The sequence below is a fragment of the Chiloscyllium plagiosum genome, unplaced genomic scaffold, assembly GCF_037043375.1.
Source record: "Chiloscyllium plagiosum isolate Xiang-an unplaced genomic scaffold, Cpla_swu_hap1 HiC_scaffold_9, whole genome shotgun sequence".
Lineage (NCBI taxonomy): Eukaryota > Metazoa > Chordata > Chondrichthyes > Orectolobiformes > Hemiscylliidae > Chiloscyllium > Chiloscyllium plagiosum.
Window position 1 is genome coordinate 44932157 of NW_028270147.1, and position 27286 is coordinate 44959442.

General features: G+C 38.6%; 1 protein-coding gene across 6 annotated transcripts in view; it reads left to right on the plus strand.

The window, feature by feature from the left end:
• Positions 1-25560, plus strand: part of LOC122554322 (fizzy-related protein homolog) — a 48162-nt gene extending 22602 nt beyond the window's left edge. For all 6 annotated transcript variants that reach the window (XM_087990585.1, XM_043699161.2, XM_043699163.2 and 3 more), the window contains 10 exons: positions 8159-8286; positions 9160-9242; positions 11870-12053; positions 14256-14321; positions 16853-16955; positions 18923-19107; positions 19489-19722; positions 21396-21500; positions 23326-23418; positions 24914-25560. In XM_087990585.1, the coding sequence (XP_087846711.1) occupies positions 8159-8286; positions 9160-9242; positions 11870-12053; positions 14256-14321; positions 16853-16955; positions 18923-19107; positions 19489-19722; positions 21396-21500; positions 23326-23418; positions 24914-24955 (1223 nt within the window). In that variant the 3' untranslated portion in view covers positions 24956-25560. The remainder of the gene's footprint in view (positions 1-8158; positions 8287-9159; positions 9243-11869; positions 12054-14255; positions 14322-16852; positions 16956-18922; positions 19108-19488; positions 19723-21395; positions 21501-23325; positions 23419-24913) is intronic.
• Positions 25561-27286: the final 1726 nt, after the last annotated feature.

Consider the following 27286-nt stretch of genomic DNA (forward strand, 5'->3'; position numbering starts at 1 on the left):
TCAAATAGAGAAGACTAACTTTAGGTTTGTAACCAACATTACATACTTAAACTCTGGCTAAATAGCAGAATGTTAAACGAAACCCATTTTCATTGCTTTTGATTTAGAATTATCCCTAAGCTAATTGACACATTGTCAGATACTGATAAACAAACGTCTCAGAAGATTATCACTTCTTAATTAGAGAATTTTAGAATGTTGCAATGCAGAACCAAACCACTTTCTGTAGCAAAGCCTCATATAAAAATCATCCATTCTAATTCCCAGTCTTCCAATTGTTTCCTATCCCCCCTAATGTTTAATGTGATGCAACCACTGAATTTTTTTTTAAAAGAAAGGATTCTTAAACTTCCTACCATTAACTATAATATGTTGCAGAAAATTCCACCAACCACTCTATTTACAAAGGCACTTTTTCTACTTTCCATCTTTTAAGCATTTTAAAATATTTATTTTAATTACTTTCCGAGTGTGCTATATATCACAATGCTAGTCTGTTTATCGGAAGAAAGGGTCGCCATTGTCTGAATGCGTGGCTGGTCTGTGACCATAGCAACAGGATTGTGCACTTGAATGTCAATTGCTTTCATAACTGCTATGATTCCTTCATGCTGTAGTATGTTTGTATTGCTTGACGGATCACAAAGGCTGCAGGGACAGCTCAGGAAATACAGGGCAGACACAGGGATGACAATGATGACATTCCTGGGCAGGACTTGATGAGAAGCATAAATTATTGTATTTTTCCAACATGGGAAGCATGAATTGAGGTGCCAGTTTGTTGCTTTATTTCTGGTCTGCATTCTCTCAAACAGAACATTTTTCCCCAGGTTTACACTTAATCCTGGAATTTTATTTATTCATTCATAGGATATAGGTGTTTTGGCCTAAACCACCTTGAAGTGTAGGTATGTCCACATTGTTGTTAAGAAGGGAGCTTCAGGACTTTTTTCGAGCAATAGTGGAAAAATACTGCCAATGTGGTTCAAGTCAATGTTGTGTGGCTTGGAGGGGAGATTGTAGATGGTGGTGTTCCCATGTACTTGCTGTCCTTGTATCTTTAGATAGTGGGTTTGGAAGGTGCAATGGGTGGAGTCTTGGAGAGTGACTGTAGTGCATCTTGCAGATGGTATACATTACTGTGTACTGGTGAAGAAGGGGGTGAATATTGAATGTGGTAGATGGGTTACCAGTCAAGTGGGCTGTTTTGTCCTGAATGGTGTCAATTGTTTTGATTAATATATTTGCATCAGGCTTGATCATCAGTAGGTGATTCAGGAATCTACTCCTAGTTTTTTATTTAATATTTCCACAATTATGCAATGCATCACCATTCTAAAGGGGATGCAGAGCAGAGGGACCTGGGTATGGATGTGCTCAGATCATTGAAGGTGGCAGGATAGTGGTAAGCTTTCCTTTTATTGGTCAGAGTATTGAGTATAGGTGCTGGGAGGTCATGTTGTGGCTGTACAGGATGTTGTTTAGGCCCCTTTTGGAATATTGCGTGCAATTCTAGTCTCCTTTCTATCAGAAGAATGCTGTGAAACTTGAACGGGTTTAGAAAAGATTTATAAGGGTGTTGCCAGGGCTGGAGGGTTTGAACTCTAGGGAGAGGTTGAATAGGCTGGGGCTGTTTTCCCTGGAGCGTCAGAGACTGAGGGGTGACCTTATAGAGGTTTATAAAATCATGAGGAGAATGGATAGGATAAATAGACAAGGTCTTTTCCCTGGGGTGGGGGAGTCCAGAGCTAGAGGGTATAGGTTTAGAGTGAGAGAGGTAAGATATAAAAGGGGACTAAGGGGCAACGTTTTCATGCAGAGGGTGGTACATGCATGAAATGAGCTGCCAGAGGAAATGGTAGAGGCTGGACAATTGGAACGTTTAAAAGGCATCTGGATGGGTATGTGAATAGGAAGGGTTTGGACGGATATGGGCTGGGTGCTGGAAAATGGGACTAGATTACGTTGGGATACTGGTCGGCATGGACGAGTTGGACCAAAGGGTCTGTTTCCGTGCTGTACATCTCTATGACAAATGGAAACTGCAGCTCATAAAGCATATGGTAAGCACAGCTTTATTATAAGAAACATTGCGTCCAAGAGCAGGGAGATGACATTGAACTTGAAAAGACACTTGTTAGACCTCAGCTGGATCAGTGTATACAATTGTGGGTGCCACATTATAGAAAAGATGTGAATGCATTGGAGAGAATGCGACTTATAAGGTTGGTCCAGGAATGAGAAAAGGTTAGATTTCAGAAGTTGGGACTATTCTCCTTGGCAAGAGAGGAGATTTGGTAGAGATTTTCAAAATGATAAGTGGGCTGTAGAGAGCAGATAGGGAGAACCTGTTTCCCTCTTGTAAAGGAGAAAAAAGAACAAAAGGGCATAGATTTGAAGTGAGTTGTAAATAAAGCAAGAGTAATTTAAGAAAAGACATCTTCACACAGTGAGTAGTTAAGGTGTGGAATGTGCTGCTTTGCAATGTGGTGAAGGCAGGTTCAATTGAGCCATTCAAGAGAGCCTTGGATAGTTATTTGGATAGAAATAGTGTGCAGGGGTATGGGAAAAAGACAGGAGATTAGCATTTGATAACAGAACCAAATGGGTGTGATAGACCAAAACGTTTTCTCTTGCACCATAACAATTCCGAGATTTTGATGCTTGTGCTATTTACTTTGAGTATGGTCTTAGATATGTTTCTTCCATTTTGATCAACAATATTTCTAAGGTACACTTTATTAACAAATCTCATTGCTGGGAATTTTGTTTTTGTGCAAATAATGTTTTTCTTCAAGCTGTGAATCTTGTACTATTCTAGTTTGCTGGTATTCAGTCATTTGATGCTGCAAATAGTTGCCTCTTCTTTCTCTTTCCCACGAGTCACAAGGTGCTCTCTGATTGTGGTAAACACACATCCATATTGTCCTGTGACTGTTTCATGAGATTTTTCCTGTCAGGAACCTTTTCACTGATCCACCTGATTAGGGATTCAAAGTTCTGTAAATTTAATCTCATCCATTGGTCATTAGAACTGGCAGTACTCATAGGCAGTGATATATTGTGAATTAAGACATCTTTAGGAAATCTGTCTGGCAAAAACAGCTTGAGCATTTCCTCACTGTTTTCCTTTTGTAGTGTGTATACCTTCAGTTGCAATGAACTCTTATTACTAATCCATCAACTATTCCCAACTTTTTGCTGGGACTGTTGTGTTGGTAACATTGCACCGATTTCTTTTTGTCAATTTTGTCCTGATTTGCTATGAAATTAGGCAAGTCTTATTTATTCTGGGCTAATGTACAATCTCTCCACTTATCTCTCCGCCCTTCAGGCTCTCTGCCTGTATTCCTGATGAAGGGCTTTTGCCTGAAACGTCGATTTTACTGCTCCTCAGATGCTGCCTGAACGGCTGTGCTTTTCCAGCCCCACTAATCCAGAACCTACAATCTCATTTGTCTGTTATAAAATTTCAATGTACCAGTGTGTTTTGAGTAAAGTTTTTTTTTCTTGCCCAAGATTCCCGTGAAGTTTCTAATATTCAAGAACAAGGAGCTGTGATTGCATTTTGTCAAATATTCTGTCCTTAACAAATGACCAAAGTATGTCTGAATGATCTTTCATCTTGTTGCTCTTTCTAGGATCATGTTTTGCACAAAATTATTGCTATCAGCATGACATGGTTTAGTGAAATGTATGGCTTGAGAATTTTCCGATTGATGTGGTAAGAACTGTATAATCTGTCCATGCTTCCCACCCTCCCTACAGTTGCAGCAAATAGGATTTTCTGATAGTGTTTCTTTTGCAGAAATTTCTCACTTCTTATCCCCCACCCAAAGCCTGCACTGATTTCACTTGCCCTTCACTTTGCAACATCTTGTGCAGTGGATATTTTTGTTGCAGTTCTTTGTTCAGCCCATACTGCTACATTTTGCCACAGAAAGAATTTCACAATTAATTGCACTTGAAGGGTCACTGGACTTGAAAAGTTAACTTTGCTTTTTCTCCACAGATGCTACCAAATAGATAGCAATTTCTGTTTTTGTTTCAGATTTTGGGCATCTGCAGTTCTTTTATATTATCGGTATTTAACTGGTGTGATCTAAGTCAAAGTGGATTCATAATTTTAAAATTCTTATTGTACCCACTGAAAAAGCTTATTTGTTAACAACATACTTATTCATAATACGTATTTGAACTAGACAGACTGGTCTGAGGATGTTTAATGTCCAGAGATGGTAAGCACTGTGGCCTGGTTCACCTTAAATACAATGCTAGTTCAGAGGGCAGAGTTATAGAATCATACAGTACAGAAGAGGCCCTTTGGCCCATTGAGTCTGCACTGACAAAATACTGCTTTAAAGCTACACTAGTCCCACTTTCCAGTAATTGGCCCAAAGACTTGAATGTTCTGCCACTTCAAGTGCTCATCCAAATAACTTTTAAAGATTGTGAGGTTTCCCATCTCAACTACGCTCCCAGACTGTGTATTCTAGATGAATAAGTACATCCAGGGGACACCCTGGATGAATCAGGACATACAGACCCTGCTAAAAACCAGGCGACCCACTCAAATATAAAGAATCCAAGTATGACCTTCGCAGAGTCATTAAGACAGCCAAGGATCAATACCAATCCAAACCAGAGACCCAGACAGACACCTGGCAACTATGGCAAAGACTGAATGACATCACAGGTTCTAAAAAGAGACAGTGCAAGATAGCAGATGATATCCCTGCCAGATCATCTCAACGCCTTCTATGCTCAGTTTGAGCAGAATTTTGGCAGAGAGGTAACACCTATTCAGACAAGTCCTGACGAACATATCCCAACAGTCACTGCATCAGAGGTCAAATCAGTTTTCCTTCATGTGAATCCAAGGAAAGTGATGGGACCAGGTGAGTACCAGGCCATCCACTCAGAGCATGCACAGATCAAATGGCAGAAGTCTTCTCGGACATCTTCAACCTCTCCCTGCAGTAGGCCACTGTCCCTGCTTGTTTCAAGGGGGCCAACATCATCCCTGTGCCTAAGAAGGATCATGCAACATGTCTCAATGACTACTGCCCAGTGGCTCTAACTTCGGTGGTCATGAAGTGCTTTGAAAGGCTGGTCATGGCATTAATCAACTCCAGCCTCCCCACTACTCTTGACCCACTCCAATTTGCCTATCGGACCAACAGATCCACGTCAGATGCCATATCATTCGCCCTTCACTCCTCCCTAGGACATCTTGACACAAAGAACAGCTACATAAGAATCCTACTCATTGACTACATTCAAACCTTCTGACTGATCACTAAACTTACTGATCTTTGACTAAGCCCCACTCTCTGCAACTGGATCCTTGGTTTCCTGAACCATGGGCCACAATCAGTGAAGACTGGAGATAATATTTCATCCTCACTAGCACTCAACACTGAAGCCCCCCAGGGGTGCATACTCAGCCCTCTATTGAAGTCTCTGTATACCAAGGACTGCGTCGCCAAATACCAGACTAATGCCATTTACAGGTTCGCTGATGACACCACCATAGTCTGTCAAATCTCCGATGGCGACGAAACAGACTACAGATGGGAGGTGGAAGACCTGGAAAAATGGTGCACTGAGAACAACCTAGCTCTCAATGCTGGCAAAACCAAGGAACTCATTATTGGCTTTCAGCAGGATGTTGCTCTATACATTTAATAGCACAGAAGTGGAACAAGTGGAGAGTGTGAAGCTCCTGGGAGTGGTCATCCACAACAAGCTTTCTTGGATTTTTCATGTCGACGCACTGATTACAAAGGCTCAACAATGTCTCTTCTTCCTCAGGCAGCTGAAGAAATTTGGCATGATGGCATATACCCTTACCAACTCTTATAGATGCGCCATCGAGAGCATTCTGACTGGATGTATCACTATCTGGTACAGCAACTGTACCATTCAAGATCGGAAACGGTTACAGAGAGTGGTGAACTCGGTCCGGGCAACCACAAAGGCCAACCTCCCATCTATAGAATCCATCTACCAGGCCCGCTATAAAGGAGAGGCCACCAGCATTCTCAACGATCAATCCCACTCTGGCAATGTTTTTCTAAAACCTCTACCATTGGGGAGAAGGAACAGAAGCCTGAACACGCACCAGCCAGTTTTGAAACAGTTTTTACCCTACTGTTGTTAGTATACTGAATGGACTCACAAGCTCTTAACATTCGCCTGTACCTGTGTTTTTGTTTTACTCGTAAGGCAAAACTTTTCACTGTGCCTCTATACACATGACAATAAGTTCAATTCAATTCAATTCAATTCAATTCAATTCACCACTCTGGGTGAAAAGATTTTCCAATTCCCCTCTGAACCTCCTGCCTTCCAACTTAAAATGATGTTGCCTTGTTATTCCCTTCAACTAAGGGGAATAGCTGCCTTCTATCCACTCTATCTATGCCCTTCATTATCTTACACTCCTCAATCAGGTCGCCTGTCCGTCTAAAGAAAATAACTCCAAATCATCCAACATCTCTTCATAGCTAAAATGCTCTATCCCAGGCAACATCTTGGTGAATTTCCTCTGCACCCTCTCCAGTGTGGTTCCTTCCAATAGTGTGGTGACCAGAACCGCGCACAGCACTCCAGACGTGGCCTGACCAAAGTCCTGTACGATTCCAACATAGCTTCCCTGCTCTTATAATTTATGCCATGACTGATGAAGACCAGTGTCCCATATGCCACTTTAACTAATTAGTCTGTCTTGCTGCCTTCTGGGATCTGACTTATCTGTCTTAACCCTGATTTATCAGGGGTAAATTCCACCTGCCATTGATCTGTCCATCTGACCAATATGTCTGTATCCTCCTGTAATCACAGATCTTTTTCCTCACTGTTGACCATCCAGACGATCTAGGTGTCATTTGCGAAAAAGTAGCCTTTGGCCTGCCTTTATAATTTGCTTTTGAGGATGAATCTGGATTTAGTTGTCTTTAAGTTGAGCTGTAATTGGAACTATTTGAAAGATTACTGTTGCTTTTATAAATATTACACTGTGCACTCACTTGATGCCTGTACTACAAAATAACTGAATATATTAGACTTTGCACCAGTCTAGTTGTGTCCTGAGTTATTCTATGGTATTGACTAGACATTAGGTAGCACAAGGTCCACCTTTTAAATGTTGGACACTTTAAATAAATAGAACTAATGAATTTAAAGTGTAGCTAAGACAGACTGAGAATTTGCAACAATCGGTAGGTCTGAAACTATTTATTAAGGACAGAATGTGCAAAAAAGAGCCTGCATTAGTTGGGTGCTACATTGAAGTTTTGTAATTTAATGCTTAATTCTCATTTATTCTCCTGTTTGTCTGAGGTTGCTCACCAACAAAACACTAATCACTTTTGTAATTTATTAAACAGGATATTATTAGTGGAAACATCAGTACGCTGTGCTACTCTCTGTTCATTGTACATGTCCCCATTTTTAATTTGAAACTCTCCCTCAAAAATGTTTTGATCACAACAGAGGTGTTATCCCTTTCAGTATCCTCTGTTTTCTTCCCACTGACTATTTATCCTCTTTAAGGTATTGAAAGACCCAGTAGTGATTCAAAGAGCAACATGATTTTGGAAGCAAGGGATAAAAGCTAATTACTGCAGATGCTGGAATCTGAAACCAAAAGAGAAAATGCTGGAAAATCTCAGCAGGTCTGGCAGCATCTGTAAGGAGAGAAAAGGGCTGACATTTCGAGTCTAACTGACCCTTTGACAAAGGATCAGTTAGACTCGAAACGTTAGCCCTTTTCTCTCCTTACAGATGATTTTGGAAGCATTGCCTTGTAACTTTGCAGCGATTTGCAGCCTATTCTCTACAAATTGTTGAGGAAGGGAGGTTACCAACCTTGCCAACATTAAAGAATCTCTAATGTAAGAATGAATCTCAAGCCTAGAGTAGAAATTTCTTTCTTGCTACCTATTTGAAAGATTTTTGGATTCAAGCTGTATTGTGAATCCATATCCACCAAAATGGCACTGAGCACAGAGCCTCTTTTTAGTTGTAGCATTTCGCTGTCAGAGAAGACATCCTCAGCACATTTTAGTTGTTGATTTCAGGTGGTAAATGAGTTGCAGTGATCTGGAATGATAATAGGGTTTATTATAATAGGGTTTGTTCTATCCACTAACAGACGGTGTAGCATATGCTGCCTTATTGAAGAATGAACTATTGGGAGCAGGCATTGAGAAAGTGAGCGATCCTCAGACTGAAGATCGGAGATTCCAGATGCCAATGCAGGAGCAAAGGAATTTATTCAGAGTAAGTACCCAGTGCAGAGAATCTGCTCAATAATGTAGTTTTTGTGGATGGGTTGTTCTGTCTGTAGTCAACCACCCACATCCTCAGCTGTTCTTGTGTTTTTCTGAGTTGTATCACCAACTTGACCATGGGAGATCTGTCCATACTTGGGACTTGACATGTAGTTCAGTTCTGTGGCCTCTTTTCCCTCATCCAATTTGCTGCTAGGATAAAAATTTTACTTGCCTTTTATTCCAAAACTTTCTTTTATTTGGGAGCCTTTCCGTTACAATAACGTTAGGTACAACACCGGCAAATAGATATGATCTGCTGCATGCTTCTTCTTTCTTTACTTCTAAGATGTGGGTTCAAACCTAGTTCAAAGACTTGAATGCAGTCCAGGTTGGTGTATTGGTGTGGTACAGAGGGAGCGCTCCATTGGTGGAGATGCTATGCTTCAGACAACATGTTCCAGAAGTCAGGTGGATGCTAAGGATCCTTGGCATTCTTCTTTTCTTGTATTTCTTTGTGGTTTTGATTTAAAGAGTTTTCTTTTAGGGCACTGCTTGCAAGCAAGTTAATCTGTTTATTCAAAAACAACAAAATAACTATAGATTTGTGTCAAGGTGCTAAAGATTCATTTGACCAAAGACAGTGGTCAGATACTACTTGACTTTGTCTTGACAGTTTATTAACAAAGGTGTGTCATATTTTAGCACAAAACTAAAACTACTGAGGGTTAAATTCAGCAAATATTTTGTTGCTTTAAACCTATTCTGTATAGCAATTTCATTTGTTAGCATTTTATTCCTCTTCATTAGGTTTTCTTTATTGTGACAAAATGCAACTTAACTGCATAATTGTTTCATTGTTTTTGTGCTGTCTTGTTTGCAGTATGCCTTGAGCACAAAGAGGTCCACTACTGAAAGTGGAAATGAGATTTCTCCATATTCATTGTCCCCCGTAAGCAATAAAAGGTAATTTGTTTCACCAGGATAATCGCCATTGTTAAGTTTTTTTTTATTAACTGGAAGGTGAAAGATCTTGATGCTCCACTAGGACGTTTTGCACTTGTACACATATAACACTTTTAAAATATTTATTCAGGGCATACTTGATGGATTTTTAGATCATTTTAGCAGTGGGGCAGCATTGGTGCAAAATGCTGATGGTTTTCTGGCCTACAAATCTAAATAATTATGAAAAGTTCTCCTCCTCTCTCTACTGAAATCACAGTGAGTCGCTCTCTCACTGTACCCCCCAAGTCCTCTCCTCTCCTCTGAACTACCTCCAGTGAAATGATTTCTTTCCTTAAATCTTTCCAAAGCTGCTCATAGTACTCTCCAGATGTGGTCTCACCGGCACCTTGTACAGTTGCAGTAAAACTTCCCGATTGTTGTACTCCAACCCCTTTGAAACAAGGACCAACATTACATTAGCCTTCCTGATCACCTGCTGCATCTGTGTGCTGGTATTCTGTGTTTCTTGTACCCCCAAGTTCCTTTTGTCTTTCAGCTTTCTGTTGATTTTCTGTATTTAAATAATACTCTATTCTTTTGTTGTCCCTTCTAAAATTATTAACTTCACATTTTCCCACATTTATATTCAATTTGTCAATTTTTTTGTCCACTTGCTTAACCTTTCAGTATCTCCCTGTAAGGGTTTTTCATCCCTCTAGTAACTTGTCTTTCCACTGATTTTTGTCCTCTCCAAATTTGACTACAATGTCTTCACTGAGGCCAGTGAACCCCGCTGGGTCATTGGGTGCGAGCCTGTAAAAGAGCCCCTTATCCCCACTCAATTTCCTATCCATGAGCCAATTCTCTATCCATGTCAGTAGGCTACCTCCAACACCGGCTCTTAGGACTCCCCCTTTTGTGAGGTACCTTGTTGAACACCTTCTGGAAATCCAAATAACACATTTACTGGTCCCGCTCCACCCACCCTGGTTGAGACTTCTTTGAAAAATTCTAATAAATTAGTCAAACACAATTTCCCTTTCGTGAAACCATGCCTACTATTTTGTTAGATTATGATTTTACAATTGTCCTGTTATTACTTCCTTAATTGATTCCAAAATTTTCCAACAATGTTAGGCTACACAGTACTCTAGATTTGATCTCATGACCTGTATAACGGAAGCATAAACTTCTTATTTTTTGTATTCATTTCCCCTTGTGATAAACTGTAACTTCCTGTTACCTTTTCTAATTACTTTCTGTACCGAGTTTCAATCACCTCATCCAAATAATTTATATAAGTTGTAAAAATTTGAGGTTCAGCACTAATCCCTGTGGCACACCATTTATTCCGTATTGCCAACCAGAGAATACCCAATTTATACCTACGGCTTCCTGTAAATTAGCCAAACATATATCTGTACCGATACATCAAACCCTATGCCATGGGCTATTATTTTCCACGTTGACCAATGTTGTAGCACTTTATCAAATGTCGTCTGAACATGTTAGTGCATCCACTGGCCCCTTTATCCATAAGATATGTTACTTCTTCAAAGAATTCCAATAATTGGTTAAACATGATTTCTCATTCACAAAAACACATTAACTCTGCCTGGATACCTTAAATTTAACAGAGTGCTCTGTTATGACATCCTTTTAATAATAGCTTCTGACATTTCCATGTGACAGGTGTTCAGCCAACTAGTCTATAGTTTTCTGTCTCCATTTCCTTTTTTAATAAAGGAATTACATTAGTTACTTTCCATTATAATTGAATTTACCCTGAATCCAGTGAATTTTGGAAAATTTAAAACCGAAGCATGTATTACCTCACTAACCACTTCCTTCAAAGCCCTTGGATGAAAGGCATAAGGACCAGGGATTTATCTTTCCACTGTTTAATTTGTTTGTTTAGTGCAACTTCCTTGGTGATTATAGTTTTCTTGAGTTCATCCTTCCATTCCAATTCCTGATTGACAAATACTATATTTTACAAAGTCTTTTCCCTGCAGTCGGGGAGTCCAGACCTAGAGGGCATAGGTTTAGGGTGAGAGGGGAAAGATATAAAAGAGACCTAAGGGGCAACTTTTTCACACACAGGGTGGTACGTGTATGGAGTGAGCTGCCAGAGGATGTGGTGGAGGCTGGTACAATTGCAATATTTAAGAGGCATTTGGATGGGTATATGAATAGGAAGGGTTTGGAGGGATATGGGCCGGGTGCTGGCAGGTGGGACTAGATTGAGTTGGAATATCTGGTCGGCGTGGACGGGTTGGACCGCGGGTCTGTTTCCATGCTGTACATCTCTATGACTCTATGACCTGTTGTCAAGTTACATTCATGTAACCTTCATTGAAAAATATGTCCACCAATTCATAAAGCAATTCTGAAATAAATATATGTTATAAAACAGTGATGGACTCCCCCTTATGTTTAGTGTTATGGCAGAAAACTGCAACATATGGCACAGTTTTTTAAAAATTGAGACTGAGATGCCTATTTAAAATTGTATTTTACATTCCCAAATTGAGAGTCTAGTTTGAATAAGGCAGAACTTATTTGTCATATGCAGATTTTATAACATTGTCACATTATAACCTTATCAACTAATTACTGATATAACTTTATTACCATTTGAACAGTCAAAAGTTGTTGAGGTCGCCACGGAAACCAACAAGAAAAATTTCAAAGATTCCTTTTAAAGTTCTGGATGCTCCAGAACTGCAGGATGATTTTTACCTCAATCTAGTGGATTGGTCAGCAGCAAATGTTCTAAGCGTTGGTCTTGGTGCTTGTGTTTACTTATGGAGTGCGTGTACCAGTCAGGTAAGGTACTGTGTACTACCATGATAGTTCTAACTCATTGCATTTTCTGTTGAAAATTTAGTCTGTTAGCTCCTTTTTACTTTTCACTTGAGACCCTGTTCATTTTGACAGATGCAGGTCACTGATTAAAGCTTGACCACTTGCACAGGGTATTAGCAAAAATTTTTATATCCATACTAAGTGGTAGAAGTTATTTTTTAATTGCAACGGTGTTATGCATTTGATGCTTTTCTCTGTAGCATTAAGACTCCAATGTCTGCATGATTTTGTGGGCTTTTAGAATCCGTTCCAATGTATTTGGTTTGTATGACGAGAGAACCTCCCAGCTTTCCCATTTCTTAGAACCCCAGCTGTGTCTCTATAGTGTAAATGTACAGGAATCTTTATTCCTTTAACTTCCCACTTTGCTGTATCTCAAAATCTATCTAGTTTTATATTGCCCTCATCTATCAATATTTATTGCTGTTTGGCTGAGAGTTTCAACTCCATGTTGCCTCCATGTTTGCTGCAGAAGCAGCATTCATTTAGCTGCCAGAAGGCAAAGCAGATGGCTTTTATTTTCCTTTACAAGTCATGGAGTCCAAGAGATGTACAGCACAGAAACAGACCCTTCAGTCCAACCTGTCCATGCCTACCAAACCAACTATAGTCCCATTTTACAGCACTTGGCCCACATCCCTCTAAACCCTTCCTATTCATATACCCATCCAGATGCTTTTTTAAATATTGTCATTGTACCAGCCTCCTTCACATCCTCTAGCAGTTCAATCTATACACGCACCACCCTCTGCATGAAAAAGTTTTAAATTTTTCCCCTCTCATCCTCAACCCCTCTAGTTCTGGATCCCCTATCCTAGGGAAAAAGAATTGTCTATTTACCTGTTTGGGATGCAATATCTACTTTAAACCCTGTAAACTGCCTGCCCTTATTGCCAAGAGAATATAATGTAATCCCAAACAGTGTAGATGAAAATGCTCCAAGGTTCAGTCTGTTGCCTCTATTGCAATTGAGGTCCTACCCTGGGGCATTGGTGGGAAGGCCATGAGTTGGGGGAAAAATCAGCCACAGCTTCCGCCCTCAATCCCTGCTGGATCGACATGTTGGCCAGTATTGCGTGGCAACAGGAATGGAGCTATCTGTTATGTGTTTGCCACTGTTTGATGGTTAAACGCTTACGGGAGAAAAAATCATGTGAAAGGCACTGGGAAGTACCAGTGTCTGTGTACCTACAATCATTAACAGACCTTGTAGAAAGGATGGGAGATGTATGGGAATAGGGAAATCTACACTTGTGTTTATAAATTTAAAGTTAATTTTGCTTCCATATATTAAAGGAAATCCTCACCTTTTTTAATAGGCCTGCATTGTTTGAGCAGTGGTAATATTCCAGCTTCCCTCCTTGATTTCACCTTGCTTTGAGGTCTCAATCTTAGCTGGGTCATTTGAGAGAAGTTAGAGGAAGGAATGATAAAGAAAATTATGCCATTCTTTTGTTGGACTTTGGAATCAGAATTGATTAATACATTATAAGAACATAAAACCAGTAAAAGAAGTTTTAATTTGATTAGGCTTTTGTTCAGAACTAATCCAACAATCATTTCATAAATACAGAAATAAAACACCCAGTATTGTTAAACTGATTTTTTCTTCCTTTTGATGTTATGTTTGAATCAGGGTCTTGTGCATCATGACTGAATTTTCATGGGAATTGGTGCTTCAATTTCTGAAAGTACTCCCAATATCTGAATTGCGAGGCTAGATCCTGAACTGTCCTATTTTGTCACTAATTTGTCTTATAAACATTTCTGACTTTTAATTATTTTTTAGATTTTAAGAGAAAAGCCGGGAATTTCAGCTGTTTGTGATATGTTAACTTTGTGAGGGAGTTTTACTTTCAATCGAATGTGTCCTTCAGAATGCTTTGGGCAGGCTTTCAACTAACAAAATGGGTTTGGTTATTTGAGACTGATTTTCTGCAAAAGCATATGAGTGGAGAAGGGCCCTAAACATTATTCATCTCTGAGAAACCAATTGACACTTCATTTGTTGCAGCATCTTCGTGCATGTTGGTTTATACTGTGTATGATGGTTTCATTTCCCTTAGTGTTAAATTGGGGAAGAAATGTGATGACTTATTCAGGCATTAAACCGCTTTAAAGAAGCACATTTTGCAGCGTTTTATGTTTTTTTTTTCTTTCTAGGTCACAAGGCTGTGTGATCTCTCCATTGATGGTGACTCTGTTACATCTGTTTGTTGGAATGAGAGGGTGAGTGTAATTTTTTTCTTTTTTTTAATATATTAACCCCCACACTACCGCCTAACTGCGGTAGTGCCTATTTTTCTCCAGCACCCATGTTGTGTGTGTGCAGGTGTGAGACACAGTGAGAGGCACAAGGTGCACGAATCTTTATTCAATTTCCACCACCAGGAAGAAAGGAAACACCCGAGTGGCCAGTGACAAGCAGAGCCCTTCACATCAAAGGGCAATGCTGTGTGATCAAACAGTGAAGGGGAGGGCAGGGATTAAATCAAAATAGAGTTGGACGGGGAAATAATACATTCCACTCCCTGCGGCACCCACCTCTCCCTGAACGACTCCAGGGTGTCGGTGGACACCGCATGCTCCTTCTCCAAGGACACCCGGGCCCTAGCGTAAAGGGTGAGTGTAATCAAATATCATCATGGTAATTATCTGATGCATTTAATTCCTTTTTGTTTCATTAATCAAAAATTCAATGAAATCAATAAGATTTCATTGGATATTGTCTTTTTTTTCATCTATAACCTTTTAAAGTACTAAAACATCCAAGGTGCTTTACGCTGTAATGAAGATGTCACTAAGCCACGCAAGGGAATATTAGGACAGGTGACTAGAAGCAAGGTCGTAGTAGATTTTAAGGAGTGTAATAAAAGTGAAATGTGAGCTAAAATTACAAAGGTTTTGGGAGAAATCCCAGAGCTTGGGAACTAGGCAACTTGAGATGTAGCAGCCAATGGTGGATTAATTAAAATAAAGAATGCACAAGTGGGCAGGATTTGAGGAGCACAGATATTCTGGAGGGTTATGGGGCTAGAGGATGTTGGAGATGGTGAGAAGTGGGGTTTAATAGATCGATTTGAAAACAAGGATAAGATTTTTAAAATCATGATGTTGCGTGACCAAAAGTCAATGTAGGCCAGTGAGCACAAGCGTGATAGGTGAATGGGAATTGGTGTGAATTAAGACACGGGAAGGAGAGTTTTATATGAAGTCATATTTAAGGGAGGGGAATTATAGTAAGATGTTGGTGACCAGCCAGGAGTACATACGAGATGGAAGTAGAGTTTGGAATGGGGAACAAAAGACAGTGGTTTCAGTCTTTCCAATCTTTCAATGAATGTGTTAAAATTCATTCAGATTTACTTTCAAATATTTCTTAATTGTTTTCCTCAAAGGCTGCTATTAATGCTGTTCCTTGTGAATATTGCTCAATTCAGTATTTTGTGCATTTAAATGGAGTAAATGGGCTGTAGCATGCCTAATCTATAATCTTTGCAAAATGGTGATTGTTAGCTGAAATGTTATCCACTCGACTGGGGAGAGTGAGTGATTAGGGAGAAAATTACTCATTTCTGTCTTATGATCTGGTATTTATTTGAATGAAGCCGTATGAAACTATACAGGAATTGACTTTAAAGAAAAGCAAAACCACAAATTCTAAGAACTTGAAAGTTTAAAGGCAAAATACTGGAAAAGTACAACATTGGTATGAGAGAGACAATTACCATATATACTCGTGTAATAGTCGAATTTTTTTGATTACTTTTTAAGGTTAAATTTATGGGGTCAACTATTACATGGATGCTATTTTTGAGGGGATGAAATTCATAAAAATTCATACCGTATCATTAGCAGAAGCCCAACTGATCTCTAAAGGAATAAAGAAAAACAACAAATTATAGTAATTCTCAAAACCTGGAGCAGAACACAACAGCCAGTGGACTGGAAGACCAGGAGTGGAGCGGAACAAACTGTAGACTGGAAAGCTGGAGGAGGACATGACGGCTGGCACACTGACTCATAAACTTTGATCTGTTATCTCTGAAGAACTAGGGTTGACTTTTACGAGATATATGGAAAATTCCAGGTCATTTGACCAAAAATAGGGGGTCAGCTTTTACATGAGATCGACTATTACTCAAGTATATATGATATGTGTCTAAAGAATGATGCGATCTTACTAGCTGCCAAACTACAGTAGGACAACTTAAACACTGGGGTGATAAGGGATAGCTTGGGTATAACTTCCAACTAATATAAGCATTTCTGATCTGACTATCTTCTTCTAGAGATCTTGACTAGTATGAAAAGGTGCAAGTTGACTTTGTTCTTTTCTCAGTCTCCATTCTTTTGTAGGGTGGCACAGTTTGAAGGTTAGGGCAGAGGGAAGTTCTGAAGCAGGTTTTAACCCCAGGCTTCTGCTCTGAGCATTCCAGAGCATCAGCTTCTGCGCCACTGATATACTGTGGGAGTTGGACATCGATTTACGTGCTTTTGGCATGTTTTATTATGTTCAACGCGTTACATAAAAACAAGATGTTCTACATGCAGGAGGTTCTATAGTAATAAAATGTGGCGCTGGAAAAACACAGCAGGCCAGGCAGCATCTGAGGAGCAGGATGCTGCCTGGCCTGCTGTGTTTTTCCAGCAGCACATTTTTCAACTCTGGTACTCCAGCATCTGAGGTCCTCACTTTCTCCTAGTTCTATAGTAATAGCCTCAATAACTTAACACAATCAATCTTTTAATATATACAGGGGAATTTTGTAGCCGTGGGTACCCATAAAGGATATGTGCAGATCTGGGATGCAGCAGCTGGGAAGAAACTGAGCTCTCTTGATGGACATTCCGCTAGAGTTGGTAAGTATTGCTATAAAGATAATAAGACCATAAGGTGAAGGAGTGGAATTAGGCAGTCAGCCCATAGAGTCTGCTCTGCCATTCGATCATAGCTGATGTTTCTCAGCCCCATTCTCCTGCCTTCTCCCCATAACCTTTTATTCACTTACTATTCGAGAACCTATTTATCTCTGTCTTAAGACACTCAATGGCTGACCTCCATAACTTTCTGTGGCTATGAGTTCCATAGATTTGCCACCTAGTTTCAGGATTAGATTTTTCAGGATTCACAGAAGAGGCATTTTTAAACAGTGCAGGAGGACAGATATTTTTAAATAAAACCATAACTGAGAAGTTTATTATAAACTGGTTTATTCATCATACAAAATAAAATAACAATTTTGAAGATTTCTGATGTGAACACATTTTGATTGAGTTTTGAGATGTTTGTACTTATAATCCGAATACAAGCATGTTGTTTTACTAGCAGTTAAATTTGAGTTCAGCTGTTCTGAGACAATGTGAGGAAGCTGCACAAATCTGGAGCTGCTTTCCTAAAAGCTCTTGATGTCAATTAAATCTTTCAAAATGGCGATGCATAATTTTTTGTTCGCCAAGAATATTAAGAGTTACAGATCCAATGTGGTAAGTGTAATGAAGTTGAGATATAGATCAGGTGTGATTCAGTGCATGAGCACTCCTGTTCCTAAACAGTTAGCTGCATAGGTTTCAAACTCAGGGTAGACAATACCCCACATTGAAACAGTTTGTATCTTATGTTTCACATAACCTTGGCAGAAAAAAAGATAAACAACCAATATGTGATAGTATATTGTGCAAACAGTTTGTGCTATGCACCATTTTCTGAAAAGTCCAGGATATTTAAGCAAAAATTACTGGTCTACTAGCAGCATTAATCAAAGATAGCCCTACTGAAGCCATTGAATGTACAGTTCAGTTCATTGAATCTGTACATAATGTAATTATTTGCACAGTGCATGTCATTACTTGCATTATTATAATTATAGGAGTATTTAAGTGTCTCTGCAAAGTTAGGAAATGTGCAAAGGTAACCAACCGATTCCTCAGCTCACTTTTGATGAAGGGTCCTGCCGGAAATGTTGACTCCCCCGCTCTTTTGATGCTGCTTGACCTGCTGTGCTTTTTCCACCTCCACATTTTATCGACTCTGACTTCCCAGCATCTGCAATCCTCACTATCTCCAGCTCACTTCTTCTTTGGGGATATGCCTAACACATATAGGAATTAAGAATGAACTGCCCTGGAATAAATTGTTGATTCCTTTGGACACATCCAATATTCTTTCACTTTGGTATAAGAGTAAAAGTTAATACATTCTGGGGCAGCCATTTGGATAAGAGTTGTATTTTCCAATTCTCTGCATTCGGGGTTTTATGGTAAAATCTTACAAAATTTGGACCTTGCATTTGAGTAGAACTGTTTGCTTAAATAATGAACTTTGATTATTGATGCACCCATTGTGTCTTTGTAAGACTGTGTATTTTCAAGAGCACAGGCTTACTATCAAATAACTAAGGTAAAAAATACATTTACATAATGTTATTGAATAACATAAATACACATTTGTTTCATGTATACCATGTTAAATAAAAATGTTAAAAATCACACAACACCAGTTATAGTCCACAACCTGGGATGTGTGATTTTTAGCTTTGCACACCCCAGTCCAATACCGTCATCTCCACATAAAAATGTAGCAGTGTTACCCAGATTTATTGTTGAGTTGATAATATATTAACCACATTAAACATATCTGCTATAAACTTTAAACATTTTAGATGTTCATTTATTTTAAGCTAGTTGATAGTGGATCAATCAGAAGATGACTGAGTAAATAAGGTCATTATTACTATAGGTTTCACAACAGTTATGAAAGAAGAGGGAAGAGACTAAAGTAGCTACATTTTTATTTAAAAAATAGTCTTACTGTGTTGCCTGATGTCTAGGGGCTTTGGCCTGGAATGCTGATCAACTCTCGTCAGGAAGTCGGGACCGTCTCATTCTACAGAGAGATGTGAGAACACCCCCACTTCAGATGGAACGGCGATTACAGGGCCACAGGCAGGAAGTCTGTGGTTTAAAGTGGTCTCCTGATCACCAGCACTTAGCTTCAGGGGGCAACGATAACAAGGTACCTGACATCCGTTCCAGTGGTGCCCAAAATCTAGGGTTTAGTTCAAACCCATTCATTTGTCTAGTGAGCACAAGGTAAATGTAGTAAGAATTTGCACAAACACCCAGGAGTAAGGAGACAGCATTGCAAAAATTGGACATCTGAAATAGCCTTGTGATCTTTGTCTTCTCCCATTATCACTCTTAATATAGCTGCTTAAATATGAGCAAATGGAGGGCGATGGAATTTTTTTTGTTTTTATTTAAAATTCCCTTTGGAACTAGGGTCAGATTACTAATATAGTGCTTTAAGAAGCTTTTGTCATGTCACAGTTATTGCTGAATATCAAACATTTTTTTTGTTGGTTTATTTTACAACTGGATTTTATTTTTCTTTCAGCTCTTTGTATGGAATAATTCCAGTTTGAGCCCAGTCCAGCAATACACAGAACATTTAGCAGCTGTAAAGGCCATTGCCTGGTCCCCTCATCAGCACGGCCTTCTGGCATCAGGAGGGGGCACTGCTGATCGCTGCATCCGTTTCTGGAACACATTGACATGCCAGCCTCTGCAGTGTGTCGACACAGGCTCTCAAGTCTGCAATCTTGCCTGGTCTAAGCATGCAAATGAACTGGTGAGCTTTTAACGTTAAACCCTGTGAAGAAAGGGAATTTTCATTTTGCCAAGTAATAGATTTTAGCTACCTTTTCCAGTTTGAAGCTGATTAGATAAAGGGATGTGATTACCCAGGGACTTGCTGTTTTGTGCAAAGTTCACCAAGTACAAGTAATCATATGTGAAGAGACTTCTGAATCTTTCAAACAGATTTTATTAGCATGTTCTGTGCTCCTGTTTAACCTAGGAATGTTGAGGCACTAACTTGTTAATACTTCTCTCATGAGGGCCACCTCTGTTCTTTCCTTTTGCAGCAGCATTGGTGAGATGTGATGATTAGTAACCTTAACCAACCACATTGACAAAATGTAGGACATTATCAGAGATTGTCCTTGGATTTCAGAATTAGGTTTTTTTAACAAAAGTATTTTCTTCTTCCAATTCTCTCCCTCTAACTTAAAAATAAAAGTATGAAGCGAGACTATGATTTAAAATATTATTTAAAACAAAGGATGTCTAGCTGCTAAAAGTAGCCCTGCAGAACAATACGTGTCTCCTCGTGTTACCTGATTATAACAGAAGAGCTTGATCTGGCTGCAGGTTCATAGACTGTTCATGCAGGACCAGCAATACACTACCTATCAGGTGCATTATTGAATATGCTCCTTCAGGATCTCTAATTATCTCCTTGATCTGGTTTTGCATCCATAATCCAACTTAATTATGTTTCCTAAGTGGCAATCTAGTCACTTTCTTACTGTCGATCCCTTCTGACCCAATTTATAAATTGGGAATAAACTCCAGAGCATCGGCCCTAAATTGCTCAATCTTTCATAAAGCAGGCTATTCATCTGTAAATCAATTTAGTGAACCTCCTCTGAACTGCCTTTAAATGTAACTACACCCCTCCCACATCAGCATTTAAATCCTTCCCAGTCCCTGATTTAATTAGATTCAAATCCTCCTCCGTGACATCACACCATGCTACTCCTTCATCCTGCTCCAGTCTTTTCACTCTTCAAGCCCCCCTGCCCTCCAACTCCACTTACAGCTCCCATTCTACCGAGTGCGAAAGCCTTCAGAAACTCCACTATACCCAATAAAACAGCCTCTTCAATCTCCTCCAACTTCCTGTTACTCTTTAAATCAGGTTATGTTTTCGATCATTCTCGTAGTGATTTCTTTTTCTATTGCTCAGCATCAATCTCTCCTCCCTGAAGCATGTTGGCAAATGTTTGGTTTTGCTTTTCTTTAAATGTTATTGCTTCACATTTGTGTAGATTGATAGGAATTAAATACTTGTAGCATTTGTTTCCAATCTTCAATGACTAACTTTTATATTTGTTTTTGATTAAATAAGGCATTAATGAGGTTCTCCAAGAATTGAAGTGTCCACTTTATAGCCATGTTACTGGTTAGGAACGTTCATGATTCAATATGATATTAATGTCAGGGAAATGCTGATCTAGGATACAGTAGTGGAACTGATGTTGCTATTGGAGCTGGTGACCAGAGTGTCAACAATATATTATTAATTGAAAAAGAATTCACAGCTTTGGGTTAACTTGCTGGATTTGAATTTGTTCCATTTTGTCTTTTTAAAAAAAGCATGTCCCAACTCTGAGTGAAGTTAAATAAAACCTCATTAAAATTTGTTGAAAGTATTTTTTAAAATTTGGCTTTGTTTTACAGGTTAGTACACATGGCTATTCGCAGAATCAGATTTTAGTGTGGAAGTACCCATCCTTAACACAGGTTGCCAAACTGACAGGGCATTCATATAGAGTGCTTTACCTGGTAAGAACTTTGTTTTTGTGACTGGTTGCTAGCTTATCACTGGTACAGTTTACTTCAATGCTATCATCCCCTGACATGTTACAGAAAGTCATGTTACTAAACGTGTCCTCCAGATGCCCAGACTAATGCTTTGGGAGACATTAATCCAAGTCCTACCACAGTAGTTGGAGGAATTTAAATTCAAAGAATCTGGAATAGTAAAGTAAGTCACCATAGTCCTGCCAGACTACAGGGCCACTCTGAGATTTTAGCATGATTTATTTATATTTTACCTAAGTAGTGGGAAATGAATAGTCAACTACTTAAACTTCCCTAGCCCTTCTCAAATACTCTAAACCAAAGTAGAATTCAAAATATGATAGGCTATAATGTAGAAAAAAATCCATCAACTTCATATGGGACTTTTCTGATTACTTTAATGTTTACAGGTCTTTATGTTTTGCTGGGATATGTTGCTGTCCAAACATTGTTTTGGAAATTCTAAGTTATGCTACATACTGATTTGAGATTCAGGGCAGGTGCCTGAATGTGAACTTTTGAATATCAGCCAGCAGGTGGCACTCTCAATCAAGGAGACAGTGAGACAATGACTTGGACATTAAAATAAATTGAAGTTTACCTACTGTGTCTCAAACTGCAAACAGATGCTTATTTTTCTTTTAGAATGACAAAATTACACTTTTTTCCAATTAGCCACTAATCTAATGTTAACTTCTATCTTTGAAACCAACCTAGTCAAATTAATTTTGTTTCTAAGTCAGTATTGATTAACTGAATGATACATGAATTGGAGAAGCACTATAAGTAGTGTACCTCAGGCTTCAGTGCTAGATCTATCCCTGATAGGGCTTTCAGATAATTGCAAGATTAGTCATGATTAAACATCTGAAAAGTTTTAATGTCAGCTTTTATTCCTTTTCAAAATTATATATTTATTGCATTTCTTGTGTAAATTATTTTATTGATTTAATGTTGGTATGGGTAATTGTATCATCCAAAAAACAGCTAAATGTTTTATTTACCTGCTCCCCCTAGTTGCCCTTGAGAAGATGGTGGTGTACTGCCTTTTTGAACCACTGTACTCTATGTGCTTTGGTAAACCCAGACTGTGCACAGTAAACTTCCACAAGCAGCAACATGAGAATGACCAGATAATCTGTTTTGAGGAAATAAATATTGGGCAGGACATTGCGGATAACTTCTTGATGTGGAACCTGGTTGGTTCAGCGTAACTTTCCTTGAAAGTATGAATGGATAAGACAGAGCCATTTTTGTTTTTTAAAAAAAGAGACACAGTACAAATTGTTTCGTACAAATCTTTTTTTTTTTTTTCAATTTCACCTGGGACCAATAAGGGAATACTTTTAAAATTGAAGAATTTTGATAGAATGAATGTTTAGGTTGCCAGGAATAACAGTTATCATTTTAACCTTGCACCTTGACAGGTTCAGGAAGAATGTCTTTAAAATACTACTATTAATTACCACTAGTACATTTTTTTTAACAGGAGAATGCAATTTTATTTTGGCTGACAAACTTACTTTTGACTTTAATCAACACCCAACAGATGAAGAGAACTCCAAGATGCAATGTCTCTGAAATTTTGAAGGAAACTTGCTAGTCTCCAGCTAGTGACATTGTGGAGTATTACATGCCCATTATATTTTGAAATAGTTGCTAGTTTTCTTTACCGTATTGCGACTCCAGATACAGATATCAATAAACTAATAAATTCAAGCCATCTACATCTCCCTCTTACATGCATACACATACAGGCAGATCCTGTCTATTCACGAGTTGATTCTTTTTCTCTCACGCTGTTTAGGCCATATCACCTGATGGAGAGGCAATAGTGACAGGAGCAGGTGATGAAACTCTACGGTTTTGGAATGTTTTCAGTAAAACTCGTTCAACTAAGGTATGAAGTTCACCAACTATTTTCTGGCAGAGTTGTTTGTAAACATTATGGTCAACTTAAACATTAGTGTATGTAATTATAATTCCCATGAAAGTAACAATTTTTATTTGGCAATCATATAATGCCACACCGCCTAATAATCATCATATCAGAAATGATTTCAAATTCTGTGTCCTTAACTGGCTGAGTTACAGTTTTTGTAGTTACATTTTGCAAGAGAATAAGACAGCACAGGAACATCACCAAGCTTCTGCTGTCACAGTATCACAGTTCATTTGGGGCTAAAGTAAGATTAAGTTTATCAAGAAAACTTAATCCAGTAGAACTTATTGTCAAAATAGTTTGTGAGTTGCTGCTCTTTTTACACCAACTGCTGTACTGGTGATCTCCTATTCTTTTGGAATCAGTGAAGTAAATACTGAAGTGTAATCACTCATTAGGAAAATATGCAGCAGATTTCCAGGCAGCAAGGATTCAGAACCAGCAATATAATAAATGACTAGATAATTTACATGAAGAATACTTGAGGAATATATTTTGGCTGACACAACCGAGAACTGCTCTACTTTTCAAAGTTTTTTTTTTGTGGGATTTTCATGGCTTACCCAGAAGGGCAGACAGGACTTGGACTTTCGCACGAGATTCTAAACCAGTGCATCAAAGCAGACTGTTAAGCTCCGTTTATGGCACTGTTCAATTGAGTTGTGGCTTCTTTCCTGTGAGGAAATTAAAGATGAGCCTAGATGCTTCTATCTGCTAGTGACTGCATTCCTCAATTGCCTATGAGAAGCACAAGTTAATTTTTTTTTGTATGGCTTCAATCTTAATTGTGTTAGTTGACCTGGTCATCTCTTTCTGTTTCACCAAACCACCCCGCCACTGCCCAAAATTAATGTTTTTCTTATCATATCTTCTCCATGATTTTCAACTTGCTGTTTTAGTCCCTGTACTCCAACAAACTGCTGCCCGTCCAACCTATCATCTTAGCTACCATCTTGGTGTCCTTCTCAAACTTCAAAACCTCAGTTATTATCCCTTGACTTCTGCATCCTTTATGGAATCTCATCATTTGCCCCTTCCTACAGCTTTAGCTTTCTACAATCCTCAGAATTCCACATGCCTGCAACTCTGGACTTTTGTGTCCCCTTTAGGCCACCATGCTTTGAGTTGTCTGGACTGAAAATTAGAACTCCCTCCCTTAACTTTCACCTCCTTTTCCTCAGTTAAAACACGTTCCTTTCTGAACAAGCATGGCACTACTCTTTGTTCAGCATAACCAGTAAGGGACCCATATTAATGCCTCTGTGAAACACCCCAGGAGGTTTATCACAGTAAATGAATTATATAAAAGATATATTTTTGGTACTATGAAGACCAAATCAGTAATTGAACTGTTTTGATTTTCTCATAACATCTTAGTTATGAGTAATTTATTAATCTAATGGTTATTTGAGATTTATGGATATGAATGGAACTAAATGTATTTTTCTTTTAGGAATCCAAATCTGTCCTTAACCTTTTTACAAGGATACGGTAAAACTGCCAAGAAGAACAGGTGTTTCTTATGAAACGGATTCCCTCGATACAATCAGCAGTAAAGTTCATCAGAACAAACATAACCTCCTCTTCACTGTTTTTGTTCAAGTGGTCAATGCACTTTCATTTACTAAGTTTTGAGATTAATTGGACAGAAGACTGTTGGGACATTACTAATTCATCTCAACACCAAGATGGATGAAAGAAATGCAAAAGGAGTGTGGAGTAAAAGGAGAAAGTTCACTTTATATGTATCTATTGTACAATATGTACAGAAGCTATTTATTGGACTGAGGATGACCTTTGATGCTGTCTTAATGTTTGCATGGAACTGGAGTGTGGGAATAGATCCAGAAGTCCTCCTAAGTCTTTTATAGAAAAAAAAACATGAAAAGTATTTACATAGTGTGTCTTGGATATCTGAAAAGGAAGGTACTTTTTTTTTTTAGAAATTATCCACCCCCATTCTATGGAATCATTTCAGTATTTGCTTCTAGAGCAGAGAAGTTTAAATTTCTGTAATTTACCTTGCACTTATGAAACTTGTTCATTGAGAAAAGTCATTACAAATGGGAGCCATAATTAAAATTCATATTTAACAGGAAAGTTTTAATTTTCATTTATTAAATACTCACTGGTTCATTGAACAGAATTGGCAATTTGTAGCTGGCTGTAGTTGAGACTGAATCAGGGTGTTGGTTCACTTTTACACAGGTTTCACTGTGTTACTGAAGAAATTCATTAGAACCATTGTTTACATTATATGCATCCGACATAGTTAGGTTGACTTGTATACAAACTGCTCTTCTAACCCGCACACTCATTCACCATGCTATAAATTGGCACAGATAAATATCTCGTTCTTTTCCCTTTTTAAGTGAACCATGTAACCCAGTATGAGGTGTTGGAAAAAAGCCAAAGTTGTGTTTTAAAACAAAATTGGTATTGTTCCACGACATTCTCTGCCTATGGAGGGTGTGTGTTCACATTTTCATGCGGAAAAAAATTATCTTCATCTCAGTACCAAATGGTCTACTGTATATTATTAAGCTATGATCCATGGTCTCAGTCACCAGCAATTACCACATCTGGTCCTCCCAGAATTTTATACGTTTTGGAGATCAAATCATAACTGCAGGGGATGCACTGAACATGCAGGAGCACTGCCAGTGATGCTACAGATAGCTGTTTACACTAGCTGTATCATCTTATTTCTTTGAACTTGATACTCCTTTAGGTTGTTTTTAGCAATTTAAAAGGCAATCTATGTTACATCCAACAGTTCTCTGTCCCTAACATAGTGTATTTCTTAGTGCTTCAGATGTTCTTAGTTCAGCATTGAAAATAATGCCATTTTGATTAGGTACCAGCTTTTCTGCAAATGCCAGCCTATGGGATAAGCACAGAAGCCATCTAAAGAATAAATGCAATACTGGGTATAAGTAGAGTGTTACTGTACATTTGTAATTTAGTTCCTGTGCTCCAAGCTCTCTTGCCAGCTAATCTGAAATTAAGCCAGTCTGTTCATAAAATTGGTGTCAGGTTTGATCAAGCCATGCATTTCTAGCCCCATAATAATGCAGTAATGGAGTTTTATCAGCTCGTCCTTCACTGAAATGCTAATTCATGCCTTTATGATAGAGACTTTACTAATCTTACACACTCTCTTAGCTAGTTTCCTACATTTTCTTCTATGTAAATGCAATCATCCAGACACTGCTGACAAGCTCTTAACTCAGAGCAAGGTTCACTCCCCTTTCAGTCCTCTGCGTGCTGATTTACATTGTGGCTCCTGGCTCAAGTGAAATTTTGACATTAAATTCTCATCCTTGCCTTGATCTCCCCATTCCTATTCTTTTGATATTTATGCTCTGTGAATTTTGGCTTTTGACATGTTCCCAGTTCCACTGAATTATGGTACAGAATGGTCATTTAGCCTATGCCTGCCTGCTCTCGTTCTATTACATAAGGCCGATCACTTGTCCTTTCCCATATCCCTGCAGACTGTGTTTCTATCAAAACAATATCCAATGTCTCATTTTTGGGGGTCTGAAATTGGAATTACCTGGATATGCTTCCTCTTCATCATTTTACTCCTTTAAAATACTTTGTCAAAGTTTTTTTCTCCTCTGACCTAATATGTCTGTGAATTGGTCTCATACTTTAGTTTTATAATACTCCAGTGAAGCATCTTGGAACATTTCATTACTGAACAATAAAGTATATTTCCTTCTAATGTAAAGTGCACAATATGACCCAATGTTCAAAGAGAACAAGAAAGCTGTTAGGTACCAAGGATTCTCTTGGATAAAAGATGTCAACAGGCTACAAG